This window comes from Macrotis lagotis, chromosome 1 (assembly GCF_037893015.1).
Source record: "Macrotis lagotis isolate mMagLag1 chromosome 1, bilby.v1.9.chrom.fasta, whole genome shotgun sequence".
Taxonomy (NCBI): domain Eukaryota; kingdom Metazoa; phylum Chordata; class Mammalia; order Peramelemorphia; family Peramelidae; genus Macrotis; species Macrotis lagotis.
In genome coordinates this window covers 742625497-742650984 of record NC_133658.1, presented here as the reverse complement: position 1 = coordinate 742650984, position 25488 = coordinate 742625497, and the positions used below count along the sequence as shown (strand labels likewise).

The window sequence follows — 25488 nt, the reverse complement described above, 5'->3', positions numbered from 1 at the left end:
ACTTTATAAGCAGTAGTAGTGGGGAGGAAGGAGAGAATGAAATGATGCATCACCTAAACACAACAAATTGATAACTTATTTCTTCCATTATTTCTAGAGCACAAAAAAAATCAATAAATAACCTTCAAATGCCTTCCAGGTTGAAATAGAGCACCTTCCCAGGAAATCTAAGAACAAAACAATCACAATCTTATTTTAATAAAATACTTTTTACTTTAAAATGTGACCTTTCAAGGCCAGTACATTAGGGTTTGTGCTACACAAAACTGTGCCCAGGTTAGTGTACATAAAATTCAACAGTCTCAAACCCAATACAAGTGCAGATTTTACAACTGTGTTAAACATTGTAGAAACTTATGTACAGATTCAACAGGTTCTTTTTCCTCTCCACCTCTATTAAAGTTTATACCTTGTAAACAAGAGGGACAGAGAGCAAGATACAGAAGAAAAATGGCCTTTACAAAAAGCCAAATCTCATTTTTTACAGTACATTAACCATATTAATGAGAATTTTTCATACACATTTCTTCAAGTGTATGGATTTTGATAATGCCCATTTGCACAGGAGACTTGCCAGCAGAGATGTCTGGAGAATGCAGTACAGCACCAGGGAGAAATTAAGAATAGTCTTGGGAACCAATAGCAAGTTCAGTAATACATGGTCTTATCCCACCAGCCTGTGGAGGAGAAAAAGAGTCAAAAGGTTCTATGGCATCTGTGGGAGAGGTAAAATGCTCAATAAACCTCAGCATGGTCTCTGAAATCTGGACCCAAATCCTCCTCCTTTGATGTTACTTACTTCCTGGATAGCATCTGATAAGGAGTTTTCGTAACTCATCATAGAGCCAGATGACAATGGCATATGGTACTGCCACAAACCAAAACTGAACCCTAGAAATAAAAGAGAGGCAAATCCAAGAGTCAAAGTGTATCCACAGTCAAGAACCAGCTTCTCAAATAAATGGTGGTGGGAATATTAACTTCACTGCCTTCTTGGCAACTGCAACAAATTCAGGTGGATTCAAAACAGGGAAAGTTTTTTTCTAAACTGATCAAAAACAGTTCTTTTCTTTTAAGGACACTACAAAGATGAAAAGAGAAAGTACGCTTTTTCCTTCAAAACTTTCCAAAGGAAATGTGGTTTTGAATCCATTGTCATTTCTCTCAATGATTTATAATGCCTAGCCATTTTTTCAAAAGGGGATATTTGGTCTCCAGTTCTTTCTATCAAATTTCTGACTCAGACATCCTTATCCTGGCCCAGTCTAGTCCCCTAATTTAAGATTCTCCTCAGAATGGAGACCAGTGCTTTCCCTTCCCACAGTAGGGCAGATAACTCACCGAAGTGTGGTAAAATTCAGGACTGGAATACTCCCAAATCCACAAGAGAGGATTACTGCTATGATAATTTGAGATGAAATCCCAACCCAAATATATTTGTTTCTGTAAGAAATATAAAGATGAACAGATTTTTAATTCACTTGGTTATCCTCCCCTCTTCCTAGCTTCCCTACTATTGTAAGGAATCAGATCACCAAATTCCTAGTTCCTCGGGTTCCCAACCTACAAGGCATCTTCTCACTATCTCCCCCCACCATGTCTAACTGGTTGCCAAGCTTGTTGATTTCATCTTTATGACATCTTTTGTACATACTTCCTTCTCTCCTCTGACAGTACCACCACCCTGGTAGAGGTCCTCACCATCCCATCTTATGTGACCCAAAACTTGGCACAGTGCCAGTACATGTAGGGTGTTTAATATATTTCATGACTGACTGGAGCCAATCAGGCTAAATGATCATGAGTCCTAACATGATGAACCTACACAATTGCACCTCATTGCATGATAAACCTCTGAGAAGTATACTTGATACCTAAAAAGACCTTGCTGGAAAATTGAGTTTATCCGTGTCTTTCTGATGATTACATCTGCAATTTGCTGGACCATGACTGCAACAAAGTAAGCAGTGTATCCAGTGCATTCCAAGTACTTCCGCTGAGATTTTGTCTGCAAATGATCAGGAAGGATAGATATTTTCCAGAAAAAGTTGAGTAGAAAAGAAAACGTGATATAATATATTCTATTTATCCCTACATGTTGTAGCTTGAAGCCTAGTTATTTCTGTCTATTATAAAGTTGATTTGTGTCAGCTCTAGTTAGCTATTACCAAAGACAATATTAATAAAAAATAATAAATTTTGATATGGTCAGTTATTCAAATAAAATTCTAAATTGCCATTTCCAATCTCAAAAAATCAGCTACATCTCCAGTAGGCATAATTCTATTCTCAAATTTTGCCTTCTGACCACCTTGTACATATAACTTAAGGAATTTAGACTTTCTCAGAAAGAATTGTACAACTGGAAGGGTAATCAGTTCCATTCAGATCAAAGCACCATTATTATTCCCATTTAATAGATAAGGAAACTAAGGGTCACAGAAGTTAAGTGACTTGTCCATACTAAACCAAGAAGTAGGTTTCAGGCAGGATTTTAATTCAGGTCTTTCCAACTCCAAGCCCAGAGTTTTAACTACTGTGCCACCCAAACTCCAAAAATAGATAGTAAAATCGTCCATTTTAATTAATCTGAGATCTGGTAATATTTAATTTAGTTTTCTTTTACATAGCTCAGAACAGTTTCTTTCTGTTTTCTTTATTTTCCTCCTGTGTAATAAAGAAAAACACTTATATGGGAAAAACAATTACAACTGACCACTTGGCATTCTCCTCTTAGCTGAGAAGACAGAAGTCTATTTCATCACCAGAGACCATGCCTTAAAGGTTTCAGTCCTTTCATTTCTAAAACTTGCTACCATGACTGTACCCTTTTCTCTTTCCTGAAATCTCCACAAATCATCAGTTCCCACCATTAGAATGTAAGATTCTTGAGAGCAAGGGCAGGCTCTAGTGTGTCTATAATTAATGCTTTTTCATTCATCATGTTTGTTTTCCTGTACTCACTCCAGTATCCAGTGCATAGTAGCAATCACTGAACAAATAAACATGTGTTGATGTTTTCATTCACTCATTGATTCTAATTAGTATCACTAGAACATTCTAGAGCATGATATTTGAGCAATTGGATCAAATGAGCAATAGACTAGACAATAAATATAAAACTTTGCCCTCCCTTACCCATTCTTGTCCATAGCTATCTTCAAGGTCATTAAGACTGTCATTTTCCCATAAGGACCGAAAGTAAAGGAGTCGATCTGGTTTGAATCCCTGGACTGTATAGACAGTGAAGTAGGCAAAGAAGCCTCCCACAGATTGCAAGATTCCTATAGGACAAAGGAGATGTAGGAACAGATGAGTTTGGGATAAGCTCACATCAAAAAAAAAAAGGTAATTCTAAATGTTTAGGAAATAGAACCGTAGGAAAGTCCTTGGTACTAAAGTGACAAGTGGGAGTTAGACTTCAGCATACCAATTTGCAGGTAGGAGTACAAAGCCAACTGATGATTCACCAATCTGTCCTTCTTCTTGTGGCGTGGTTTCCGGCTCATGATATCAGTCTCAGCTTTCTCATAGGCTAAGGCAATGGAAGGAATCTATGGAGGGGAAAGAAGATGGTGCAACCCAATTGTTCACTACTGCCCTGTAGCTAAAACATGGTCAGTTAATATTTAAATATTTAAATAGAAAGAGAATAAGTGAATCCCCACTTTCTGGAAGCAGCTTGGCCAGAAACTTTCAAGTCTTCAAGTAACAAGAGCCATTTGCTATTAATTTAAAAGAAATAGATCTCTAACCATGACAAAATACTGCAGCATATTACTGTCTGCAGAGAAGAAAGGGAAGGTTGACAAGGGGTTGGCAAGGCCTAATTCCCTTCCTTTGCCTCTGTTTGCTTTTTTCATGCTTTTCAAAATCACATAAATAATGTACCCTCAACAGTTCTTTAGTTATTCTTTAGTTATAAATTATCTTGTTGATTTAAAGAACCTGGGTTGATTGAAATAGCATCTGTACCTGTGCTTGATATGACCTTGCACAAATCATTGGAGCTTCAATTTCCTTATCTATAAAATGAAGAAGTCGAACTGGTTGACTTAAAATCCCCCATATATTGATCTTTGACCGCATGAATTAATTCAGCTGATTCTAGATGCAAAGATAATTAAGGAAATTACATTGGCCTATGCTCAGTATTTTTAATGAGATCTATAGAATACTGAAACCGTGAATAATGCCATCTTTCCATTTTCCTCTCACTTACTTCAACCTCTAGTCTCCATAATACTTTCTTTAGCAAGTGGCCCCCTTCCTTGAAGTGGAGAAGATTTCATTAAACTGCCACATGCATTAGCAATATTTTAATCCTAGGAATTTTAAGAGATTTTTAGAGAACACTATAACTATCCTTTATTGAAAAAATAGAACTTTGAATTAGTAAGGAAATGTTTCTTGGATCTCTTAAACCTATCTGGGCCCCTAAACATTAGGCAGACTGTTGATTGTAGCTTCACCTGTGATCCTTGTTCAATGCCTATTTAGTGATAAGGAACCTGAGAAACAGGTACTGTACAATTTTTTGGAGGGTAAATAAAGTAAATTGAATGGTTTTAAAAAGCTCAATTCAGGAGAGCAATAATTAACAAATTAATAAAGTCTCTTCAGGGGAAAGGAAAACCAGAAAGGAAAAAAAAAATGATTCCAACAGTTTAGGACACTCGATGGTCTATCTATTTAATTGCCTATTTCCTCAGAAATCTACTTACAATATCAGTGCCCAAGTCAATGAATAAGATGGCCATGGTACCGATGGGCAGGGGTACCCCTGCAATAATGAAGATAAGGAATGGAATAAGCTCTGCAATGTTTTTGGTCAGAGTAAATGCAATGATTTTCTTCAGATTGTCAAAGATTAGGCGACCTATAAGAAAAATATTCACATCAGAAAAATAACTCTCTAGATCAGCCCACTAGAAGGGCATGTCTAAGATGTTGTTTGAATGGAAAGGACCTTACTTACCTTCCTCTATACCTGTCACTATAGAGGCAAAGTTGTCATCTAGTAAGACCATGTCTGCTGCATTTTTTGCTGCATCAGAGCCTGCACAACCCATGGCAATGCCAATATCGGCCTTCTTTAGGGCTGGGGAGTCATTAACACCATCCCCTGTCACTGCAACAACAGCATCCTAGAAGAACACACTGAGATTCAAAACTTTAAATTCAGAAACTTCAAGAAATAGCAAAGTTTAGAGTTTTGATCAAAGTAATAGCTTTTATCTGTTCCAAAAGGAGAAAAAACTCCATGTTCTGCAAGAGTCCATTTTTGGAAGAAAGGATTATTTTGCCTTGTGTTATAAAGAACAAAAGTCCAAAAAGTCCTCAAACCAGACCTTCTTAAACAAATGGAGATGAATGATAAAATGCCAGAGGACAGAGATGGGAATCTCTAACTCTACTGATAAAATAATGACCGCAGGATCACATTCTTTCCTTAGTTATCTCAACAGCTAGGGGCAGCTCAATGAATTCACTCAACAGAGAACAATTAGAGAATGACAATTAGAGGGGTCACCATCTTCTTCAAACTGTAATAGAAGAAAAGTCATTCAAATCAAGGCCATGCTATATGAATATATTATATATATACATAATATAACATAATATATAATATGAATATACTATTGTGCTGTAAGAAATAATGAAAGGGACCACTTTGGAGAACCCTAGAAAGGTTTTTATGAGCTGATGCAGAGCGAAGAAAGCAGAACCAGAAAATTTATACAATAATTACAATATTGTAAAGACATCAGAATATTATTAACACAATAATCAACCCCTATTCCAGTAAAATAAGGATGAAGCATGCTGCTCACCCCGATAAAGAACCACAGGTGAGAATGAGACATTTTTTTCCCATGTGGTCAGGGAGGGAATCTCCTTTGTTTGATGATTCATTTTTATAATTTTTTTCTCCTTTGTCTTTTTTTCCCCAATGAAAGGATAATTATGTTTTGTTAGATGAAAAAACTAGAATATAAGCTCTTTAAGAGCTCTTTGTTTTGACCTTGTATTTCCAATACTGGGCATGGTGCCTGGGACAATTAATGAATGCTTGTGAAATTGAATTGAATTTTCTTGAAAGAACTAATCATTTCTTTTCCTGAGTCATGTGAAGGTACTGAAGTTGTGTTGAGAAAGAACTTTCTGCTAGGATAAAGTTTAGCATCAGGCTCATGGCTATACAAAGGTATCTGACTCAGGCTCCCCTGTGTGTCTGTAAGTTGGTCAGTCAATAAACATTTATTGAGCACCTACTATATGCCAGGATGGCATTGAACTCCACCCCCAATGACTCACCTGTCTCTGACAGCCCTCCACAATGATTAGTTTCTGCTGGGGTGATGTCCTTGCAAAGACAATTTCATTGTGGTTGATCAGGAGTTCATCCAGATCCTCTGGGCTCATCTCCTTCAGCTCCATTCCATTGACCACAGCTGCCTTTGCTTCCCTAGAAGGACCAAAGAAAATGCCATTAAGGAAAAAGGACAGCTCTAATTCTGAGAGACTCTCCTTGATCAAGGGAGCTCAGTAGGTAACAATACTCTGAAGGTGACTAGCACCTCACTTCTTCACTAATGCTCCCAATACTGTTGCAAAATAGAGAAGCCTAGTTCAGTAATATGCCTTGCCTTCTCCATTCAAGTTGGGGAAGCAGAGGCTAGCAGAGGGAGTAATTAGAAGGAAAACTATCAAGTCCCCTTCCCTTATAGAAGGGACTCCAAAAGGACTGGCAGTGAAAAGCAAGGGTGTGGTGGTTCCCTCTATCTAGAACCACCCTCCTTTATCATCATCCTCTGACTGTTGATTTCCTACCTGCTCTTTAAAATCCAATTCAATATTTTTCCTCTTAAATGAAATTGTTTCCTCTTTTGAAATACCTAGCACCTTGCTTACTTCTCAGTTAAATATGTAGGTATTATTTTGTAATCAATTCAACAAATAAATGTTTTTTCAGAGTGTACCTGCATGTAAGGCTCTCTCTTTGGTATCGGGGACACAAAGGCAAAATAGACTCATCTCAAAATAGAAAGAGTTTACATTCTACTAGGGGAAGCAACATACCCATAACCAAATAAACTGTCATTTCAGAAGTGAAAGAGAACACAACTAGAGAGGCTAGTGAAAGATTCCCAGAGGAGGCACCTGAACTATATCTTGGATGGAGTTAGGAATCTGAGAAGCATAGGTGAGAAAACAGGACATTTTAGGTGAGGATGACCATCTATAATAAGTCAGAGAGATGAGCAGAGGATAGACTGGTTAGCTGAAAGGTAGTATCCATGAAGGTGAGCAGTGGGAAGTAAGACTGGGAAGAAAAGTGGGAGACAGACTGGGCAGGACTTTAAATGCCAGGGGAGAAGTATTTTATACCAGAGGTCATTGAAGATTTTTATGTAGCCATCAACATGGTCATTCCTGTGTCTTAGGGAGATTAATTTGGCAACTGAGTGGAGAGATTCCTATTTTTTTCTATAGAGAGAGGCACCAAAGACTGAAACTTTTGTTTGGAAACTCATCTTCTGGCAGGTAGAGATGATAGAAACCTGGAATAGACATGCATGGGGAACAAGAAGGGAAGACCACACAACTAACCATTGATTTAACAACCATTTGACAAATATAAGACAGAAAATCATGTTGGAATGGGATGGAAAGGGATTCATTTGAATCCTAGTTTTGCTAAATTATTCTTTTGTGATATTGGTTCATTCCTCCCTACCAAGACATCGGTTCAGTTTCCTTATCAATAAAATAAAAATCTGTGGATCACAAGAAATTCTTTACCCTTTTTTGTCATCAATTTTTCTGACAGTCTGGTTAAACCTATGAATCTCTTCTCAGAATATGATTGTAAATGCATGAAATAAAATGCCTAAGATGACAAAGGAAACCAAGTATACTTAAATGTAACTATAAAAAATATTTATATAAAAAAATTCATAGATGCCAGTTAAAAATCCCTTGACTAGATATTCTTTCTCAAAGGTCTCTTTCAGTTCTAACTTCTTTAATTCCATTGTAGAACTAATATGAACTAATATTGATCAAGAATACTATTTGGGGGGGGTGGCTAGGTGGTATAGTAGATAAAGCACCGGCCTTGGAGTCAGGAGTACCTGGGTTCAAATCCAGTCTCAGACACTTAATAATTACCTAGCTGTGTGGCCTTGGGCAAGCCACTTAGCCCCATTTGCCTTGCAAAAAAAAAATACAATTTTTTATTTACAGCAGCTCTTTTTGTGGTGGCTAAGAATTGGAAATCAAAGGGATGCCCATTAACTGGGGAATGTCCGAACAAACTGTGTTATATGATTTTGAAAGAATATTATTGTGCTATAAGAAATGATAAAAAGGATGATTTCAGAAAAACTTGGAAAGACTTACATGGACTGATGATAATGAAGTGAACAAAATCAGAAGAAAATTATACACAGTAGCATCAATATTGTGTGATGAAGAACTGTGAATGACTTAGCTATTCTCAGCAATACAATGATCCAAGACAATCCCAAAGAACTAATGATGAAGCATACGATTTGCCTCCAGAGAAAGGACTAATATTATTTGAATATAGCCTGACACATGCTATTTTTCACTTTTTTTCTTTCATTCTTTTGTTTTTATTCTAGTCTTCTTATATAAATGACTAATATGGAAATGTTTAAGATGATTACACAAGGATAACCTATATCTGATCAATCTGAATTTGAAATTCAAAGATTTTTTAAATGTTATAAAATTGTTATAATATGTAATTGTGATGTGTGTGTGTGTGTGTGTATAAATGCCCCTAATGTCCCTAAACTCTTTAGTGGAAAGGCAATTGTGTGTATATGTATATGTATATATGTTTGTGCGTATGTGTGTATATGTGTGTATGTATGTACATGTATATTATTTAAAGAAATGATTCAGCAGCAACAGCCTAAGAGGCTGTGGGCCAAATACTATGAGTCCCTAACTCTGTAGCTATTCAGAAACAAAGAGATGGGCAAGAGTTTCATTACCATTGCTCTTACCTTTTGTTAACATGCTCTATAGGAATTTTAAGACGTTTCGCTATATCTTCCACAGTCTCACTATTAGCTGAAATGATGCCTACACTTCTGGCAATAGCTTTAGCTGTGATTGGATGATCACCTGTCACCATAATAACCTAAAATGAGGAGAGACAGATATAAATAACCACTGAGAAGCAGGCCTAGTAAAAACAGAGGGACAAAAGAGAATGACTGCTCTTAGCTAAGGTAAGAGCAAATAAGGTATAATCAGCACTGATAACAGAATTGCTCTTTGGGAAACTTTTAGTTGTGATGTGTATCTTTCCTCTACCTAGAAATGTCTAGCATCAGAACATTTTCCATATATCTTCTTACCAATGTTCCTTGATTCTGAAAGAATAGACCATTCCTTTATTTATCTCCACTGTACTAAACTCAAATATTCAGATGTTAGACTAAACAGTAACTGTACTGAGAAGCTTCTCTAAAAAGTTCCAATAAAACAATATCCAATAACTAATAAAAAAAACCCTAACATTATAAACATAAAAGGAATAAGGGATGTGACTTTTCAACAACTTAAGAGTTTCAGAGAGCTGTATAAAGCACTAGAAGGTTATTAGTGTTCCATCAAGGGTCAGTTAGGCAGCATGTCTGAAGGGACTGGAATTCTGTTCTTCCTGGCTTTTTAAGGCCAGCTCTGTATCCATGATGCCTCTCAAATGAAAAAGGGAAAAGGAAAATACATGGGATTGCTAGAGAGAACATTTTTGTAAAATGAAACTTCTTCAAAGGATCTTTTTTAATCTGTGACAGCAAAAAATAGAAAAAGAAGAACTCTACCTTGATGCCAGCACTGCGGCATTTCATGACTGCGTCAGGTACAGTGGATCGAGGGGGATCAATCAGTGATATTAGCCCAACAAAGCAGAGACCAGAGGTGGGAAAGTTCATGTTCTCTACATCAAATGAATAAGTTTCTGGAAACTCATCTTCTGGCAGGTAGAGATGACAGAAACCTGGAATAGACATGCATGGGGAAAAAGAAGGAAAGACCTCAATAAGAACAGGAGGAAGATAAAAATTAGAAGAAATTGTACTTACAATACCACACAAGCAGATGAAAGGAACAAAGTTCTTTTTCTTGAATGGAAACTTAGATCCTTCCCTGAACTTCCCTCAGGAAAGGTGAAGGAGATATTTGTGAGAAAGGAATTTCATTAGGCACAGGACAGTATCCTCTGCTTATTACAAGAAGTGTCAATCTAGCTATAAGATAGTGTAAAAATCTATCAGGTGAAATATTTATCATGAAAATTCAGATTTTAAGCTGAAAGATACATTACATTACAGGTCAATTAGTCTAAATTCCTCAATCTTATACATGAGGAAACTAAAACCTACATGTGAAAGTAAAGGTAAGAAAGGTCCTAAAACAATCCTAATTGAATTAAAGAAGCTACATGGTAAGAAATTTTTTTTAAAGAAATTACATGATAAGAAAATTTTGCCCAAAAAAAAGTTTCTGTATTAGGAATCCCTTCCCACTAATAAAAATCAGATCTTAATCATTTTTAAAAAATAGCATAGACATGGGACAGCTAGGTTGCACAGTAGATAAAGCACCGGCCCTGGAATCAGGAGTACCTAGGTTCATATCCGACCTCCAACACTTAATAATTAGCTAGCTGTGTGGCCTTGGGCAAGCCACTTAATCCCATTCACCTTGCAAAAAAAAAAAAAACCTAAAAAAAATAGTATAGACTATTCATTCAAATTTCCATGATGTCATTGATGGTTTCTGCATTAGATAATGGAGGACCATTAATAAAATCAGAAATCCTTGAAACATTTTTATGAATGCTTTTCTTTCCCTATGGAAATTCCAATGTCCTTTAGAAACACTTACTCCATTGATTCATTTCCTTCCCTTGGTATCACCTTCCACTGTTTTTAACAAACTTGTCCAATTTCTCAACTTTGGTCCTTTATGCATTAATGGCTTAGTGTCCCCTTCTCTGATACCTTCCTAGGTCAACTCACCCAACACTCTCTCCCCTAAGCCTCCCAGCTCCATGTAGGCAGTTTGAAATGTTTCTGCTGATCTTTCATCAAGAGGTTGCTCCTGGCCATTGATCATGATGGTGCTGCATTTCTCCAGGATCCTCTCAGGGGCTCCTTTCATCACCAAGAGGAAACGTTTGTCACTGGGGTCATCTGTCTCATGAATGGAGAGCTAGGAGGAAGAAATTAAGTAAATGGGGACATGCCACTGTTACTATGACTTCTAGGAGGGCAGAAGAGATCCACAACAACCAATCTTTCTCTTGGTATACTCAACTTCCTTGCAGCAGGAAACAGGAAGCATATTGATGCCTTTGGTATACATTTGAGTCTCATCCATTAATGGTATAAAGAGCTAGTGCTGGAAGGGGCCTTTGAGACCATGGTCCAGGTTTCTTATTTTATAGATAGAATTGAAATACCTGAAATCCCAAAAAGTTAAATGACTTGCCTCACTTGGGTCACACAGGTAGTAAACAGTTAAAGTGAGATTTAAATCCAAGACTTCTCATTCACCTCACAGTCAGTATTCCTTCTATAGTGATGTGCTATTCAAAGCCAGGGTGATTTCTAATATCCCTTGATGCCTTCGACTAGAAAATGAGACTAGAATTTGGCCCCAACCTAAAACTATAGTCTGGGCTTTCACATGAAAAAAATCAATAGACCCAGACTGAAGTAGGTCTTCTAAAGAGGAGAAAGAGAATTCCTTTAGGTGGTAGCACAAATTTCACTTAATTTGATTAGCAGGATTATTGACTGAAGGTTTCAAAGCAGCAGGAAGCAATGACTTCTAAGATTCCTCCCACTCTTCCCTTCCAGGTTTCAAGTTTTTATTTCAGTTTGTGGCTTAAGAGTGAAAGACTGAGCAGTAGGTGAATAGTCCCACACTGGGACTGCACAGCTTCATGGAGTCTCAGAGAACTGAGACCAGTCAATTTTCCCTCTACTTCTTCCCATCCTTGAAATGATCAGTACACTGGTCTATTTGCACTGGTCTCATTATATTTCACCAGGTTCTCTTAAACATTAACCAAAATGGTAATTATAAGTCTTGACAAGAAAAAAATCCAGGAACCCAGAGACCTAAATTCCATTAGTTTTCAGCCTAGTTACATTCACCTGGGGCTCTTTCTTTCTTTTCAATCTATTATCAATGAAGAGATTCTTACATGTAAGTATTCTCTCTATCATGGTAACCATCAATCCTCATTAATTAAGTATATTTTAGAAGTTCAAAGAGTTTGTGTCTGTTTGTGTAAGAGGATGGCTGGAGGAAGGGGGGAGGAGAGAGAAAGGAATTTTTATTTTATGGCCCAATTCCACTTTCTTCCAGACTGAGCAAGACAGCTACCATGGAAATTTCTAAAACTAAATAGACTTTTCTCTCATACTGCCAGTTCCCCTCAATACTTTAAACTCTGAAGAGTGATTTTTTACTCCCATGCCAATTCATTCCTCTCTCCATGGAGAAGATAAAAGCAGGTCTTTGGTCATCCCTGAAGCAAAAGTCAGGTTAATTTCCAGAGATATTGGCAAAATGATCCCATCATCCCTAGAATCTCAAACGCATGAAATCTAGAATCTTTCTATTGGAAAGGGCATTTATTTGTCTCTCCCTAATGTATTGAAGGCTTAGCTATTTACTGATTTGGGGGATGAGACAGTCTCTTTGGTAGTTAATTCACTATCACCAATCATCTTGACTTTTGTCCTGTAACTGAATTTCATTCAGGAATTGAGAGTGAGGCCGACAACTTTGTGCAACTGTCTCACTAAAACACACCATCCCTATGATTCACTGATCTTCTTAAAAAATTAAGGACAGTTGGGGGCAGCTGGGTGGCACACTGGTCCTGGAGTCAGGAGGATCTGAGTTCAAATCTGGTCTCATATACTTAATAATTGCCTTTTTGTGTGACTTTGGGCAAGTCACTTCACCCCATTGCCTTAAATAAATTTAAAATAAAATGAAGGGTAGCTTCTGGAGCCAAGATGGCAGAACGAAGAATCCTCTGAAGCCATCCCAAATTCCCCTCCAAATAACGAGAAAACAGCCTCAGAATTGGTCTAGGGCAGGGAAGCAGTTTACCAGATAGACAGGAAAGGTATTTCTCAGTAAGGTGGGAGGGAAGCAAGGTCCAAGAGCAAGGGGCCTCTAACAGTCTGGGGCAATCCAACGGTGAGGCCTGACCCTCATGTAAACCAGCAGCCGCTCTACAAGGGATCAGTCTGTATGGTGCAGCATGGCCCCTTAATGCATAGTGAAGTGAACCAAATCAGAACAGGGTACACAATAATGGCAATATTGTTCAGTGAAGAACTGTGAATGACTTTGCTATTCTCAGCAATCCAATGATGCAAGAGAATCCCAAAGGAATAAAGATGAAGTATTCTGTGATTTAATACAGACTAAAGTAAGCTATATTTTTTACTATCTTTCATTTTTCTTTTATTCAAGTCATTTTGTACAAAATAACTAATATGGAAATGTTTTACATAATTTATAACCTATATCTGATTGTTTACCATCTCAGAGAAGGATGAGGACAGGAAGGGAGGAAGGTATAGAATTTGGAACTCAAAACTCTAAAAAAAATGTTTAAAAGGGGTGGTTAGGTGGCGCAGTGGATAAAGCACTGGCCTTGGAGTCAGGAGTACCTGGGTTCAAATCCCGTCTCAGACACTTAATAATTACCTAGCTGTATGGCCTTAGGCAAGCCACTTAACCCCATTTGCCTTGCAAAAAAAAAAATGTTTAAAAATTGGGAGGGAGGGAGTGAAGGACAAATAACTCCCTTAGTGTTTCTGATAGTAATTAGGCAAAAAAGCCTAGACCCCAATTTCTTCAGCATCAGAAACTAAAACAATAGACATAGATGAATTTCTTGCAGGGAAACCCACATTTTCTAGTTTCTCTAGACTCATCCTCCTTTACCTACAGTGCTTCTGGGTAAACAACAACCTTAAGTAAGCCAGGCTCTAGACCTGTGGAAACTTTCCATAATTGCAGATAAGAATAACACTGAACTAATAAATAAGATCCTTGGTCATGAAAAACACTCACCTGGAATTTATTGAAGGAGTTAAAAGGGATTTCAGCTACTTTTCTGTTTCTTTTTCTTTTTTCTTTCACATCACCCATGATGACTTCTGAAAACTTCAGGAGGGCAGCTTCTGAGGCATCTCCTAGCACTATTTTCTGGAAATTTTTTTTTCAAAAAAAAAAAAGAGAATAAAGCAAATCAAATTATAATCAAGTCTGGATCTTTCATGACATTTAAAATTATTGCTATTTTTGAACACCTGCCATGTACTTAGGGAGAAGGATGCTTGCCCTCAAAGAGTTTATAATTTAAATGAAAACAGAAGATAAATGAATAAGACAAAACAATAGGGTTAAGCTTTGAAACTACATTGTTTAGAAAATAAATAAGTTTTAAAAAAGATAAAATCACTAAGGTCTAGAGTAGTTGAGGCAGGCAGTTTTTCTTTCATGGATCATTTGAGCTAAGGCCTCAAACCAAAAAAGGATAAATGGAGAAATTTTTTAAAAAAGACAAAAACAAATGACTCATGAAGATAAAACAAGAATGGCATTTTATCCAGTAATGAAATAGTTCTGATTAAAACTAGGCAACAATGGAGAAACAAGTTTGGATAGGGTAGGGTGGGGTTATGTTAAAGATGGATTTGAAAACCAGGCAGAATTTTGATGATATAATAACCTAATGAACCATTGAAGAGTGAACAGAAGAATAGGATGAAAAAATAAGGAGTCTAAGTCTGGTAGTGAGATATAAGAAGGATTAGAACAGCATAAAACTAAGATCCAGCAGCCCAGTTAGCTGACTGCCCTAGTAGTCTAGGAAAAGATGGATGAGGGCAGACCCCAAGAAGTTAAAAGGAGTCACATTTTAAAGGAGAGGGGGAAAAGGCATTTACAATCAATTTAGAGCCTTAGGAAATGAAGGGGAGAGTCAAAAGAACTTCCAAACTTGGGGCTTGGACAACTAGCAGAATGTGGCATTGATGGGGAAACAGAGAGGACATTAACATGGGAGTTTGGGGAAAGCAAGATGGTATAGCAATAATAACAGCTAGAATTTATATAACACTATAAGGGTTTTACAAATATAGAAAGAGTACTAAGAGTACTAAATTAGGTATTAGTAAACCTGAGTTTTTTCTTTTTTATGCCAATTACTAGTTCTTGTCTCTGGGCAAGTTTTACCTTTACAAGCTAAATTCCCACTTTCATTATATGAGCAGATTGAACTAAGTGATGCCTAAGTTTCTTAAAACTCTGAGAACATGAAGAAATTTAGCTTGGTTTTATACATGTGTTTTTTCAGGGTAGGTGTCAGTGAGTAGGGCAGGTAGCAAATGTCTAGTAATTATTTTGATGATGGAGATAGCATAGGAGTTTGGGTCAGATAAGATGAACTATTGTGTTTTAGATGGCATTAGCTGTAGCTTAGGGAATGATTGAATTAAGTAAGGGAGAAAAAAGGCACAAAGGTCCAGTGAATAAGCTTTAGTGAAATAGGGGTAGAAATGGGATGTACAACTGAAGAAAACAGAGCAGAGTGGGAAAAGAAGAGGAGAAATTAAGGCAGTTTCTATATATACCCTTTGATCCAGTTATACTACTTCTAGGTCTACATCCCAAGAGATCATAAAAAAAGGGGAAAAGACCACACATACAAAAATATTTCCAGCAGTCCTTTTTATATAGTGGCAAAGAATTAGAATTTGAGGGGATGCCCATCATTTGGGGAATGTTTGAACAAGTTATGGTATATGAATATGAAGGAGTGCTATTGTTCTATAAGAAATCATGAATGACCCAACTTTGGAAAAGTCTGGAAAGACTTGCATGAACTGATGCTGAGTGACATAAGTAGTACCAGGAGAACAATCTATCAACTTTGACGAATACAGCAACTCTCAGAAGTTCAGTGTTCAAAGACAATCCTAAGATACCTGTTATGGAAAAAAATCTCATCCATATTTAGAGAAAAAAACTATGGAGCCTGAATGCAGAGCAAAGCATACTGTGTTCACTTTTTAAAACTTCTTTTATGTTATTTCTTTCTCTCTCGTTTATTTTTCCCCTTAGTTCTAATTCTTCTTTCACAACATGACTAATATATAGAAATGTTAAACACAACTGTACATGTGCAACCTGTATTACATTGCTTGGTGCCATGAGGAGGGGGATTGGAAGGGAGGGTGTTAGAAAAATGTGGAACTCATAAGTCTGAAAAAGGATGAATGTTGAAATCTTTGCATGTAATTAGAAAAAATTTAAAAAATAAATCAAGGAAGTTTCAAGCTGGTGAGAAACTGAGAATGAAATACGTTGAAACACAATAGTGTTCAAAACTTTATCTTGGATAAGAATAACCCTACAAATGCTCTGAACAGTTGCTATCTTTATTTTGTGTCTTGACCTATGCATTATATTGGTGAAGGTAATTCCATCTACAAATGCAGAGTAGCCCCTGCTCTCCAACTGACAGTCTTGCTACCTGAAGTAACCTGAAGCATTCCATTCAATTAAGGGTCTCAAACATTTCTGAATGATATAACAAAGAAACATGGAGGCAAAAGACAGTCCCTATATTCAAGGAGCCTATAATCTAATGGGGGAGACAACATGTAAACAAATATAAGCAGAACAAGCTATAAACAGGAAATAACTTAAAAAGGAAAAGAACTGGAATTAAGAAGAGTTAGAGGTTTCCTATAGCAGGTGGAATTTTAGTTGGAATTTAAAAGAAGCCAAGGGGATCAGTGATTGGAGCAAAAGAGGAAAATGAATCCAAACATGAGGGAGAGCCCAAGAAAATGCTCAGAACTGAAAAATTGTCTTTTATATGAAATATCCATAATGCCAGTGTCACTGGAGTATATTGTAGAGGGTACAGTGTTGCTGTTGTCCTTCAGGTTTGAGGAGAAACAAAATGACACCACTACATTGGGGTCAAGGTACAATGTATCCACTGTTAAGGGAGAAAGGTTTGAGATGATTGGAAAAGTAGGTGTGGGTGAGTTTATGAAGGACTTTAAATGTCAAAGAGAATAGTTTGAATTAGCTTCTAGAGGCAATAGGGAATTATTGAAATTTATTGAGTAGAGTATGACAGGATCAGACCTGTGTTTTAGTAAAATCACTTTAATGAATGAGAGGAACATGAACTGGAGTGGAAAGAAACTTCAGGCAGGCATGCCCACCAGTAGACTATTGCAGTAGTCAAGGAGAAATGTGATGGGGTGATGGGGGTCTACACTAGAGTAATTGAAGGGTCAAAAGAAAAGATATTGACAGGTTTTGGCAACAGGTATGATGAGTGAGAGACAGTGAGGAGTCCAGGATGACCTCTGGCTAGGAAGGTTGAGAGACTGGGAGAATAATGTTGTCCTCCACAGTAATAGGAAAGGTATGAGTCAGGGAGTATTGAAGGAGACAAATAATGAGTTCTTTTTTGTGCATACATTAAGATGTTGTAGTAGGGAAGCTGGACATGGGAGAACGGAGATCAGAGAGATTGGAGCAGAATAGAACTGAGAATTATTAGCATAAAGATGGTAATTAAATCTTTGGGAACTGATGAGATCACCAAATGTAGTACAGAAGAAGAAAAGAGGCCCCAATATAGAACCCTGAGGAACACCTACAGTTAGAGGGCACCTTATGGAAGAGGACCCAAAGAGCATAGTGAAGAAGTGATCAGACAGGCAGAAGGAAAACTAGATAGAAGGTATTTTTAAGGTGGAGAATAATCAACAGTGTCAAAGGTTGCAAAGAGGTCCAAGAGAACAAGTTCTGAGAAAAAGCTATTTGATTTTGAAATCAAGAAACTCCTAATAACTTTGGAGAAAGCACTTTTGGAGGAATGAGAAGACTGGAGGTTGGATTGTAAGGAGCTAAAGGGAAAGACAGAGAAAGGAAGACAGACAGAAAGAAGAAGTAGGAAGAGAAGAGGGAGAGGAAGAGGGAGAGGGAGAGAGGAAGTCAGGTATCCTTTTCAAGGTAAGTATCCTTTTCAAGGAATTTGTCTACAAAGGGCAAAAGAGAAATCAGATAATAGCAAACAGAAGGATCAAGTGAGAGTTTTTTCAGTATGGGGGTAGACATGGGCATGTTTGTAGGCACTAGGAAAGGAATCAATAAAGGGAAATATTGAAAATATGTGAAAGAGTGGCAATAACAGAGGCATAATCTGTTAGAAGGAAGGAATGAAATGGAATGGTATCACTTGGACAGCTAAAAGAGGTTAACCTCAGTAAGGAGTAAGGCTATTTCAATATGAGAAACAGGGGTGAAGTAGGAAAAACAGGTGGAAACATCTAAGTGATAGGAGAAGAGGCAGAAGTTAGAAGAGTTCATTCATAGTAAGTAGCCTCAATTTTTTCTGTAAAATATCAAGCCAAGTTCTCATCTGAGAGAGAGAGAAGTTGAAGAGGATTAAAGGTTTGAAAAAGTAAATTTGGAGAGTGGAATAGTGACTAGATTAGGGATGTGTAGTAGGATCACTGAGAAACAGTGAGGGACCAGCTGAGGCTGTGTAACATAAATTGGTAATGGATCCAGTCAGTATGCTTATGCATTTTTCTTCATCTTCACTCAGTAGAATGTGACATGAAGTGTGACAAATATGTGAAGGCACGAAGATGACAAATATTGAGAGTGATCCAAGGCTAATGTTTGGTTGGGCATAATAGGTGATATGATTAGGGAGTTATGGATTCAGGAGAACAGAACAATGTTCACCATTGAGTCAAGATAGGGGGAAGAGGAGCAAAGAGTTGCTAGTGAAAGAAAGATGACCAGGTAGAGAATTGAGGATTCAAGGGTTGGTCACAATGGGGATGGAGAATAGAGGTATGTGAGGAAAAGCAGTGGGAAAGGGAAAAGCCAATAGATTATGATTGGATAGGGAGATTTCAGATTTCTTGAAAATAGATGATGTTACCTTTGTAGGTGATGACAGAATCCAGGGTTATGACCTTCTTTGTGTGTAATTGAGTTGGGGTGGAAGAATAGCTCATGGGAGGAGAGTAGTCTGAGTGATTAGGGTATTTGAGAGTGGATCAACACATTTGTTGAAGACCTCTAGTATGAGGGCAAGAGTTGGAAGAAAGAAAAATTGTAAGCCAAATATTAAACTCCCTGAGGAAGGAAACAGACAACAGCCTCCAGGATTTTGATTGGGAGATAGATATGAATTACTATTCATATGGACCTCAAAGAAGAGAGCTACTAAGAGGAGGAAGAGAGAGAACCAGAAGTGGCAGTGAAGATCAAAGAGCATTCCAGCTCCCTGACTTCAAGGAGAGAACCAAAGAGAATGAGTTAAAGTCAGGGAGTCTGTGTCATCAGGGGAAAGCCAGGTTACAGTAAGAGCTAGTAAATGGGAGGGATGGGAGAAAAATAGATTTAAACTGAAAGTAAGTTTGGTATCTATTGAACAGGCATTCCAGAAAGCACCTTGAAAAATATGAAATTAGGATGAAACTTTGAGGAGAGGAGGGGAATGTGAAGTGTTGTGTGGAGTTTGGTTAGTGATCTAAAGAAGTTCAAGGATAAGCTCAAAGAGTTTCAGATGAATCTATATCCAGAGATAAAACTATGGAGTCTGAATGCAGAACAAAGCATAGTATGTTCACTTTTTTAAACTTATGTCTTTCTTTCTTTCTCATGAATTTTCCCTCAGTTTTAATTCTTCTTTCACAACACAACTGATATGAAAATATGTTAAACATAATTATACATTTAGAATCTGTATCAGATTGCTTGCTGCCATGGGGAGGGGGGTAGGGAAGGAAGGGAGGTAGAAAAATGTGGAACTCAAAAACTTGTAAAAGGATGAATGTGGAAAACTACCTTTACATGTAATTGAAAAAAATAAGCAAATAAATAAATAAATAAATAGATGATAAATTAATAAATAAAAGAAAGCAAAAAAGATTAAGAGATGAACAGAACATAAAAAAGGGAAATATTTCATATAAAGTCACATTTATTTATGACTCTGTAACCAACTTATTTCTAATTACACAATGCTAACTTTAGCAGTTACTGTAGCCAAATTGGAGAGCTTGCTGCACCTCTCAAACAGCTTTCTATCTCCCAAGTCTTCATGTTTGCACAGATCTTCTGTCTGACAAACCTGAGATCCACTTTCTCTTCAACTTTATCTTTTGTTACTCTTTGTTCCCTGCGATTTTTTAGCCCAGGGTCAACTCATAACCAGAGACCTTTCCTATTCCGCCTTCCTATTTCCTATTCCTATTCCAGTTATAAGAGTTTGTCATTCAATTACTTTTCATATTTATCTTTGAGCATGTAGTTCCTCCCCAGTAAAATGTGAATTTTGCAAAGGCAGGGACTGTTTGTGTCTAGTTGTCCTAGTGCCTAGTATCTAGTAAGAGTAATAAATGATGAACTCAATGGCTTAGATGAGTTATGTCTTGGAGGAACAAATAGGATTAAATTACATAGTTTCAACACTAGAGATCAATAAAATTTCTTCAACATCATGTTGGATTCAGGAGGAATCACAATGAATTGTTCAAACTTGTTCAAATTACTACAACACACTACGTGATGTCAGAATTTTGAGACCTCCCCCAGTTTTTCCTTTGACTCTGCAAAGCAAAGTAGAATGAAACTAATGGACTTCTTTATTACTTGGCTAGATAACAAGTTGGCACTTCAAACAGTCTTAAATAGCAAATTCTCCTCTCCAGTAGCAGCACAATAAAAGAGAGATGGAAAACAAGATCCACTAGAAAATTGGCTTTGATGTCACACTCAGATAAACAGAAGTCCTACCTTCATGAGGGGTATACTTTCCTGTCCTGGGTTAAACTCAGCTCGGTTGCATAGTGTTACAATCTTGGATAAGGAGGCCCAGGTTGCAGAACTTTGGTCAAAGAGCTGATCTGCAAAGCAAGGAAAAGAATGATGTAGCTGTAGCTGGGACTAGGAGAGGAAAGTGATCTTGTATATCTGCAAGGTCCAAATAGATCTCACAACCAGCCTGTTCACCCTATCAGAGTAGGCATTAACTTCCTATGCTCAGTTCCACATCCTTGAGATTGTTTCTAAAACCTTACCTCTCTGATCTTCACTTGTATCAGCTTGATAAATCTGGTTGTCAAACCAAAGATGGGCCACAGTCATTCGGTTTTGTGTTAATGTTCCAGTCTTGTCAGAGCAGATGATGGAGGTGGAGCCCAGAGTTTCCACTGCTTCCAGGTTCTTCACCAGACAGTTCTTCTTGGCCATCCTTTTTGCTGTTAGTGACAGACTCACCTAAAAATGAAAAAAGGAAAGAAATATAAACTCAATGAGTCAAAAGATAAAAGATCTTTTGCTTAACAATTTCTGTAGAAACCACATTTTGACTTATCTTTTATGAATAACCAGGATCAATATTCATAGCTAGATGGATTTGGGAGTAACTAAGTAGTCATGGTTGTTAAAGAAAAAGGTTGGGCATTTCATTGGTTGAATGATGTCAAAAGGTTTTTGTTTTTAATGAAACAAAACCACAAATGTGGTACTTTCATCTTTTGAACAAAGTTATCCATAAAGACTAAGCTGCAAAGGACAGTTAGAAAGTCTGTACCAGATGGATGTAAATCACCATTTTGATCTTGGGTCAACCTGAGCAATTATGTCCCTCTTCAGAAAGATTACAAAAGAGTTATCTGGAAAAACTTGTGCCCAAGTGGACGTCCTAAAGCACTCATTTCATATTCTGGATCTTAAAGAAGATACTGTATACCCTCTTAAAGACACTCCAGAGTTCAATGTCTTCTATACCTCAGTTTATAGGCCAAATTCAGGTAAGAGATCAACATAAAGACAGCTTTATAATTTGAAGTTTACTCTTTGAATCTCTCACTTTACTTCCAGGCAAGACTAGAGTAATGTACACATAAGGTTACTTACAGATCTTCTGAAAAGAAAGATTTGAATCTTATGATCACAGATTCTAAGGTTGAAATTATCCTAAGTAATCCTATTTGTTCCTCCAATACCCAACCTATATAAGACATTGAAGTATTGCCTCCAAGTGGGAAAGCATTGTACTCTAAAAACGCTGAAATAACTTGTTATACTAGTTTATATAGGGGCTTTAATTCTCAATGATATTAGGAGTGTAAGGATGAAGTCAGAGAGTGTGGATCACATCATGGACTCACAGTGACAGCAGCTACCAGACCCTCTGGTACATTAGCCAAAATGATGCCAATGAGGAAGATGATAGCATCTAGGACCCGGTATTTCATGCATATTGAAATGATGAAGAACACGATACCAATAGAAACAGCTACCCCTGCTACAATATGGACAAAGTGTTCAATTTCAATGGCAATTGGTGTCTTCTCATGCCCAACAGAAGAAGCCAATGAAGCAATTCTTCCAATGATGGTACGGTCACCTGTGTTGATAACTATTCCAGTAGCTGTTCCTGAAAGAAAAATATATGGATGATATTCTAGGAGATCTTGCCTATTAGGCTTGGGCTAAACTGCTTGGACTTCTGTCTTGATCCTCTGACCTGACACAACTACAAGGTAAGCATTACCCTGATCTGAAGAAATGTGTGATATTAGATCAACTATATCTTTTTGGTTTTCCTAAAAAAAAAAAAAATCTTATATTCATACAAGATTGTTGGGAAGGAGACCAAGAGACTGAACAGAGGAACCTCTAATTTTTAGGGAATGTCTACTCCATATATTCCAACAAACCTACCTTCCAAGCAAGTTGTAGAGTAAAAACTAATGTTCTTTGTCTCCAAAGGATTCTCATGGGTAATATCACAAATGCGAGTCTGAGGCTCTGATTCCCCAGTAAGAGATGAATTATCTACCTGTGAATTAAATCAATTTAATTTAACAAAAATTTTTGAAAGAAACATCTAAAGTAAACACAAATTTATACTAAGATATAAAGTAATTTCATGAAGATTCATTTGAAAAAGATCTAGAATTAGACACTATGTCTTTCTCATTTTTTTAATCAAGGAGGATTGGATGAGACTGCTACAGAGACTGGGACCAGATTCATTCCTCCTTAAGATTGAATTTACCTTACATCCTTGTGATGCCAGGATCCTGAGATCAGCAGGAATCTGGTCTCCACCTTTAATCTCTACAATATCTCCTACAACCAGTTGTGCTGCAGGAATCTCCCTCTTTTCTCCATCTCTGATGACAAGGGCTTGCTGGGAAATTAAAACAGTAAAAAATTCAGACCCTAATATGGCATCTTTTTCACCTACCCTTGGTCTGGATATTCATTATCAGGGGAAATTGCTAGAGCTGTAGCTGTAGCAAGACTATTTAGTATTTAGATAATGCTTTAAGACCTGCAAAATGATTTACCCATATTATCTTATTTGATCCTTACAACAGTCCTATAAGGCAGGTGCTATTACTGTTCCCCTTTTCCAGATGAAGGCACTGAGCCCAAGAGAGGTTAAATGACTTGCCCAGGGTTACAAGCTAGTTTTTAAGGTGAGATTTAAACTCGTTTACTTTGCTCCTAGTCCAGAACCCTACCAACCATGTCAGTGGGTTGTAAGTAGAACAATAAGCATTTTTTGTAGGCCCTGAAATCCTCTAAGTGCTTAGTGTGCAGGATAGTTGCCTGCAGAACTTGATGCTAGCTATGGAACCCAGGAAGAATTTTAAATTGAATCATGAAGATCTGAGTAAAAATCCAGGATCTCAGATTTAGTACTGTAAGGAATCTTTGAGTCCAACAAGTACAATGCCCTCACATTATACAGCTGAGAGCATAGAGGGTCCAGAGAAAGTTAAGAGATTACCCTAAAATCATGCAATTAGAAAATACTTGAGGTAGCCAAATCTTCCTGACTGTAAGTCACTTTGTGTTCTCTTTGTGTGATAAAAGTCATAATTGTAGTAGTAATGAGGCAGATTCTTCCCTTCTTTATGCTCAACCCCAATTAACATTGGCACTTGACTGTTGTAGAAGAAAATAGTGAGTTTCAAGCATAATACAGAAAACCTACTACAGGAAAATCATTCTATGCAATCTGGTTAATCAATTCCACCAGTCTTCTGGTGGCAATGTTAATGCATGTAGGCAAAGAATTGGGGATATGAAAGGGATAGAATGAGTTTAGACTCAACCTGCTAGGTAGATATTTCACTCTGTTTTAATAAATAGCTCACTAAAGGTTACTGTCTGAATTACTTTGATGGTACTTTATAAGTCAATGAAGAACAAACCAGACAGAACTATATAAAGGTGCAGGAGTAGCAACAAGCAACAGGACTTAGGTCCAAGGAGTTTTGAGCTACTTACCCGAGGAATCATCTTAGAGAAGCTGGCAATGATGTTGGTACTTTTTGCCTCTTGATAATAAGCAAACATCCCAGTGAGGATAACCACCACAATAAGCACAATACCTAAAAAGAACTTCAAGAAAAGGAGAGGGAACACATGTCAGAAAAACTGAACTCAAAAATGAGCCTCTTAATGTGGGAATCTACAATCATCTAAGTTGGATGCCCAAGTCTTTGTTATACAGGTCAGTGAGGAACAATTTACTACATTTCAGTTGTCAAACCCTAGGAATCTCCTAAAGGTTTTTCAAAATGCTTCACTTCCTAAACTAAGAAGAGAGGAAGCAGACCTTAAAAGGATGAGGTTAGAGTCCAAGGATGCTGCTTTTTGATAATAAGACCTTTTTTTCCCTTAGGAACTCATGATGCTTTCCTATTTCTTGTCTATGGCATAGAAACAACAGCCATCTCTACCCACTTCTTCCTATCTTATAGATATAGAAACTGTAGGCTAGCAACTTGACCCTACTCGAGTGATTGCATGGTAGAATCAGGATTGGATTCCCTTTTCTCTGTCTGTCAGTCCAGAACTCAGCCTCTGGTATCCTTTCTATGATAGAGAAGTCAATGACAAAAACCACTGCAGAAATATTTTTAGGTACTTACATTGTCCATGGGAACATTCTTGTCCTTTGAAAACTCAATTAGATAGGCAATGAAACAGAGGACAGCTCCTGCCCATAAGAGACTGGAGAATCCACCCACCATTTGTTTGAGGAATTTGATGATTTCTGGAGTTTCTTTGGATGGAGAAAGGACATTGGGACCATCCTGAGCCAAGATCTCGGCAGCTCTTGTGCTGGTGAGACCCTGTAGTGACAGGCGCAGGTGTTAAAGATTGCAGGGCATACTTAGTCTTGTGAAAGTAGAACTTTAGGGGATAGGCTATTTTTTGTTTTGTTTTTGCTGGAGGTTGGAGGAATCCCTGCATTTAGAGTGAAAATCTTGCCTTTGTGAATCTCCTGAGTGCCTTATACTTTTAACCTGTGAGTTCTATTTT

At 37.4% G+C, this 25488-nt stretch overlaps 1 protein-coding gene across 1 annotated transcript; it reads right to left on the bottom strand.

Annotated features, from left to right (window-relative positions):
- Positions 1 to 648: 648 nt before the first annotated feature.
- Positions 649 to 25211, bottom strand: LOC141487711 (potassium-transporting ATPase alpha chain 2-like). Its single transcript, XM_074187202.1, has 20 exons — positions 25095 to 25211; positions 24448 to 24561; positions 23204 to 23338; positions 22867 to 22984; positions 22311 to 22579; positions 21216 to 21414; positions 20932 to 21041; positions 14155 to 14289; positions 11067 to 11259; positions 9867 to 10042; positions 9042 to 9178; positions 6319 to 6469; positions 4979 to 5147; positions 4725 to 4879; positions 3431 to 3554; positions 3139 to 3284; positions 1875 to 2008; positions 1342 to 1443; positions 800 to 891; positions 649 to 677 (listed from the first exon to the last, which is right to left on the bottom strand). Exons 1-20 carry the CDS (start codon positions 25194 to 25196, stop codon positions 649 to 651), a joined length of 2790 nt encoding a protein of 929 aa, XP_074043303.1. The 5' UTR covers positions 25197 to 25211.
- Positions 25212 to 25488: the final 277 nt, after the last annotated feature.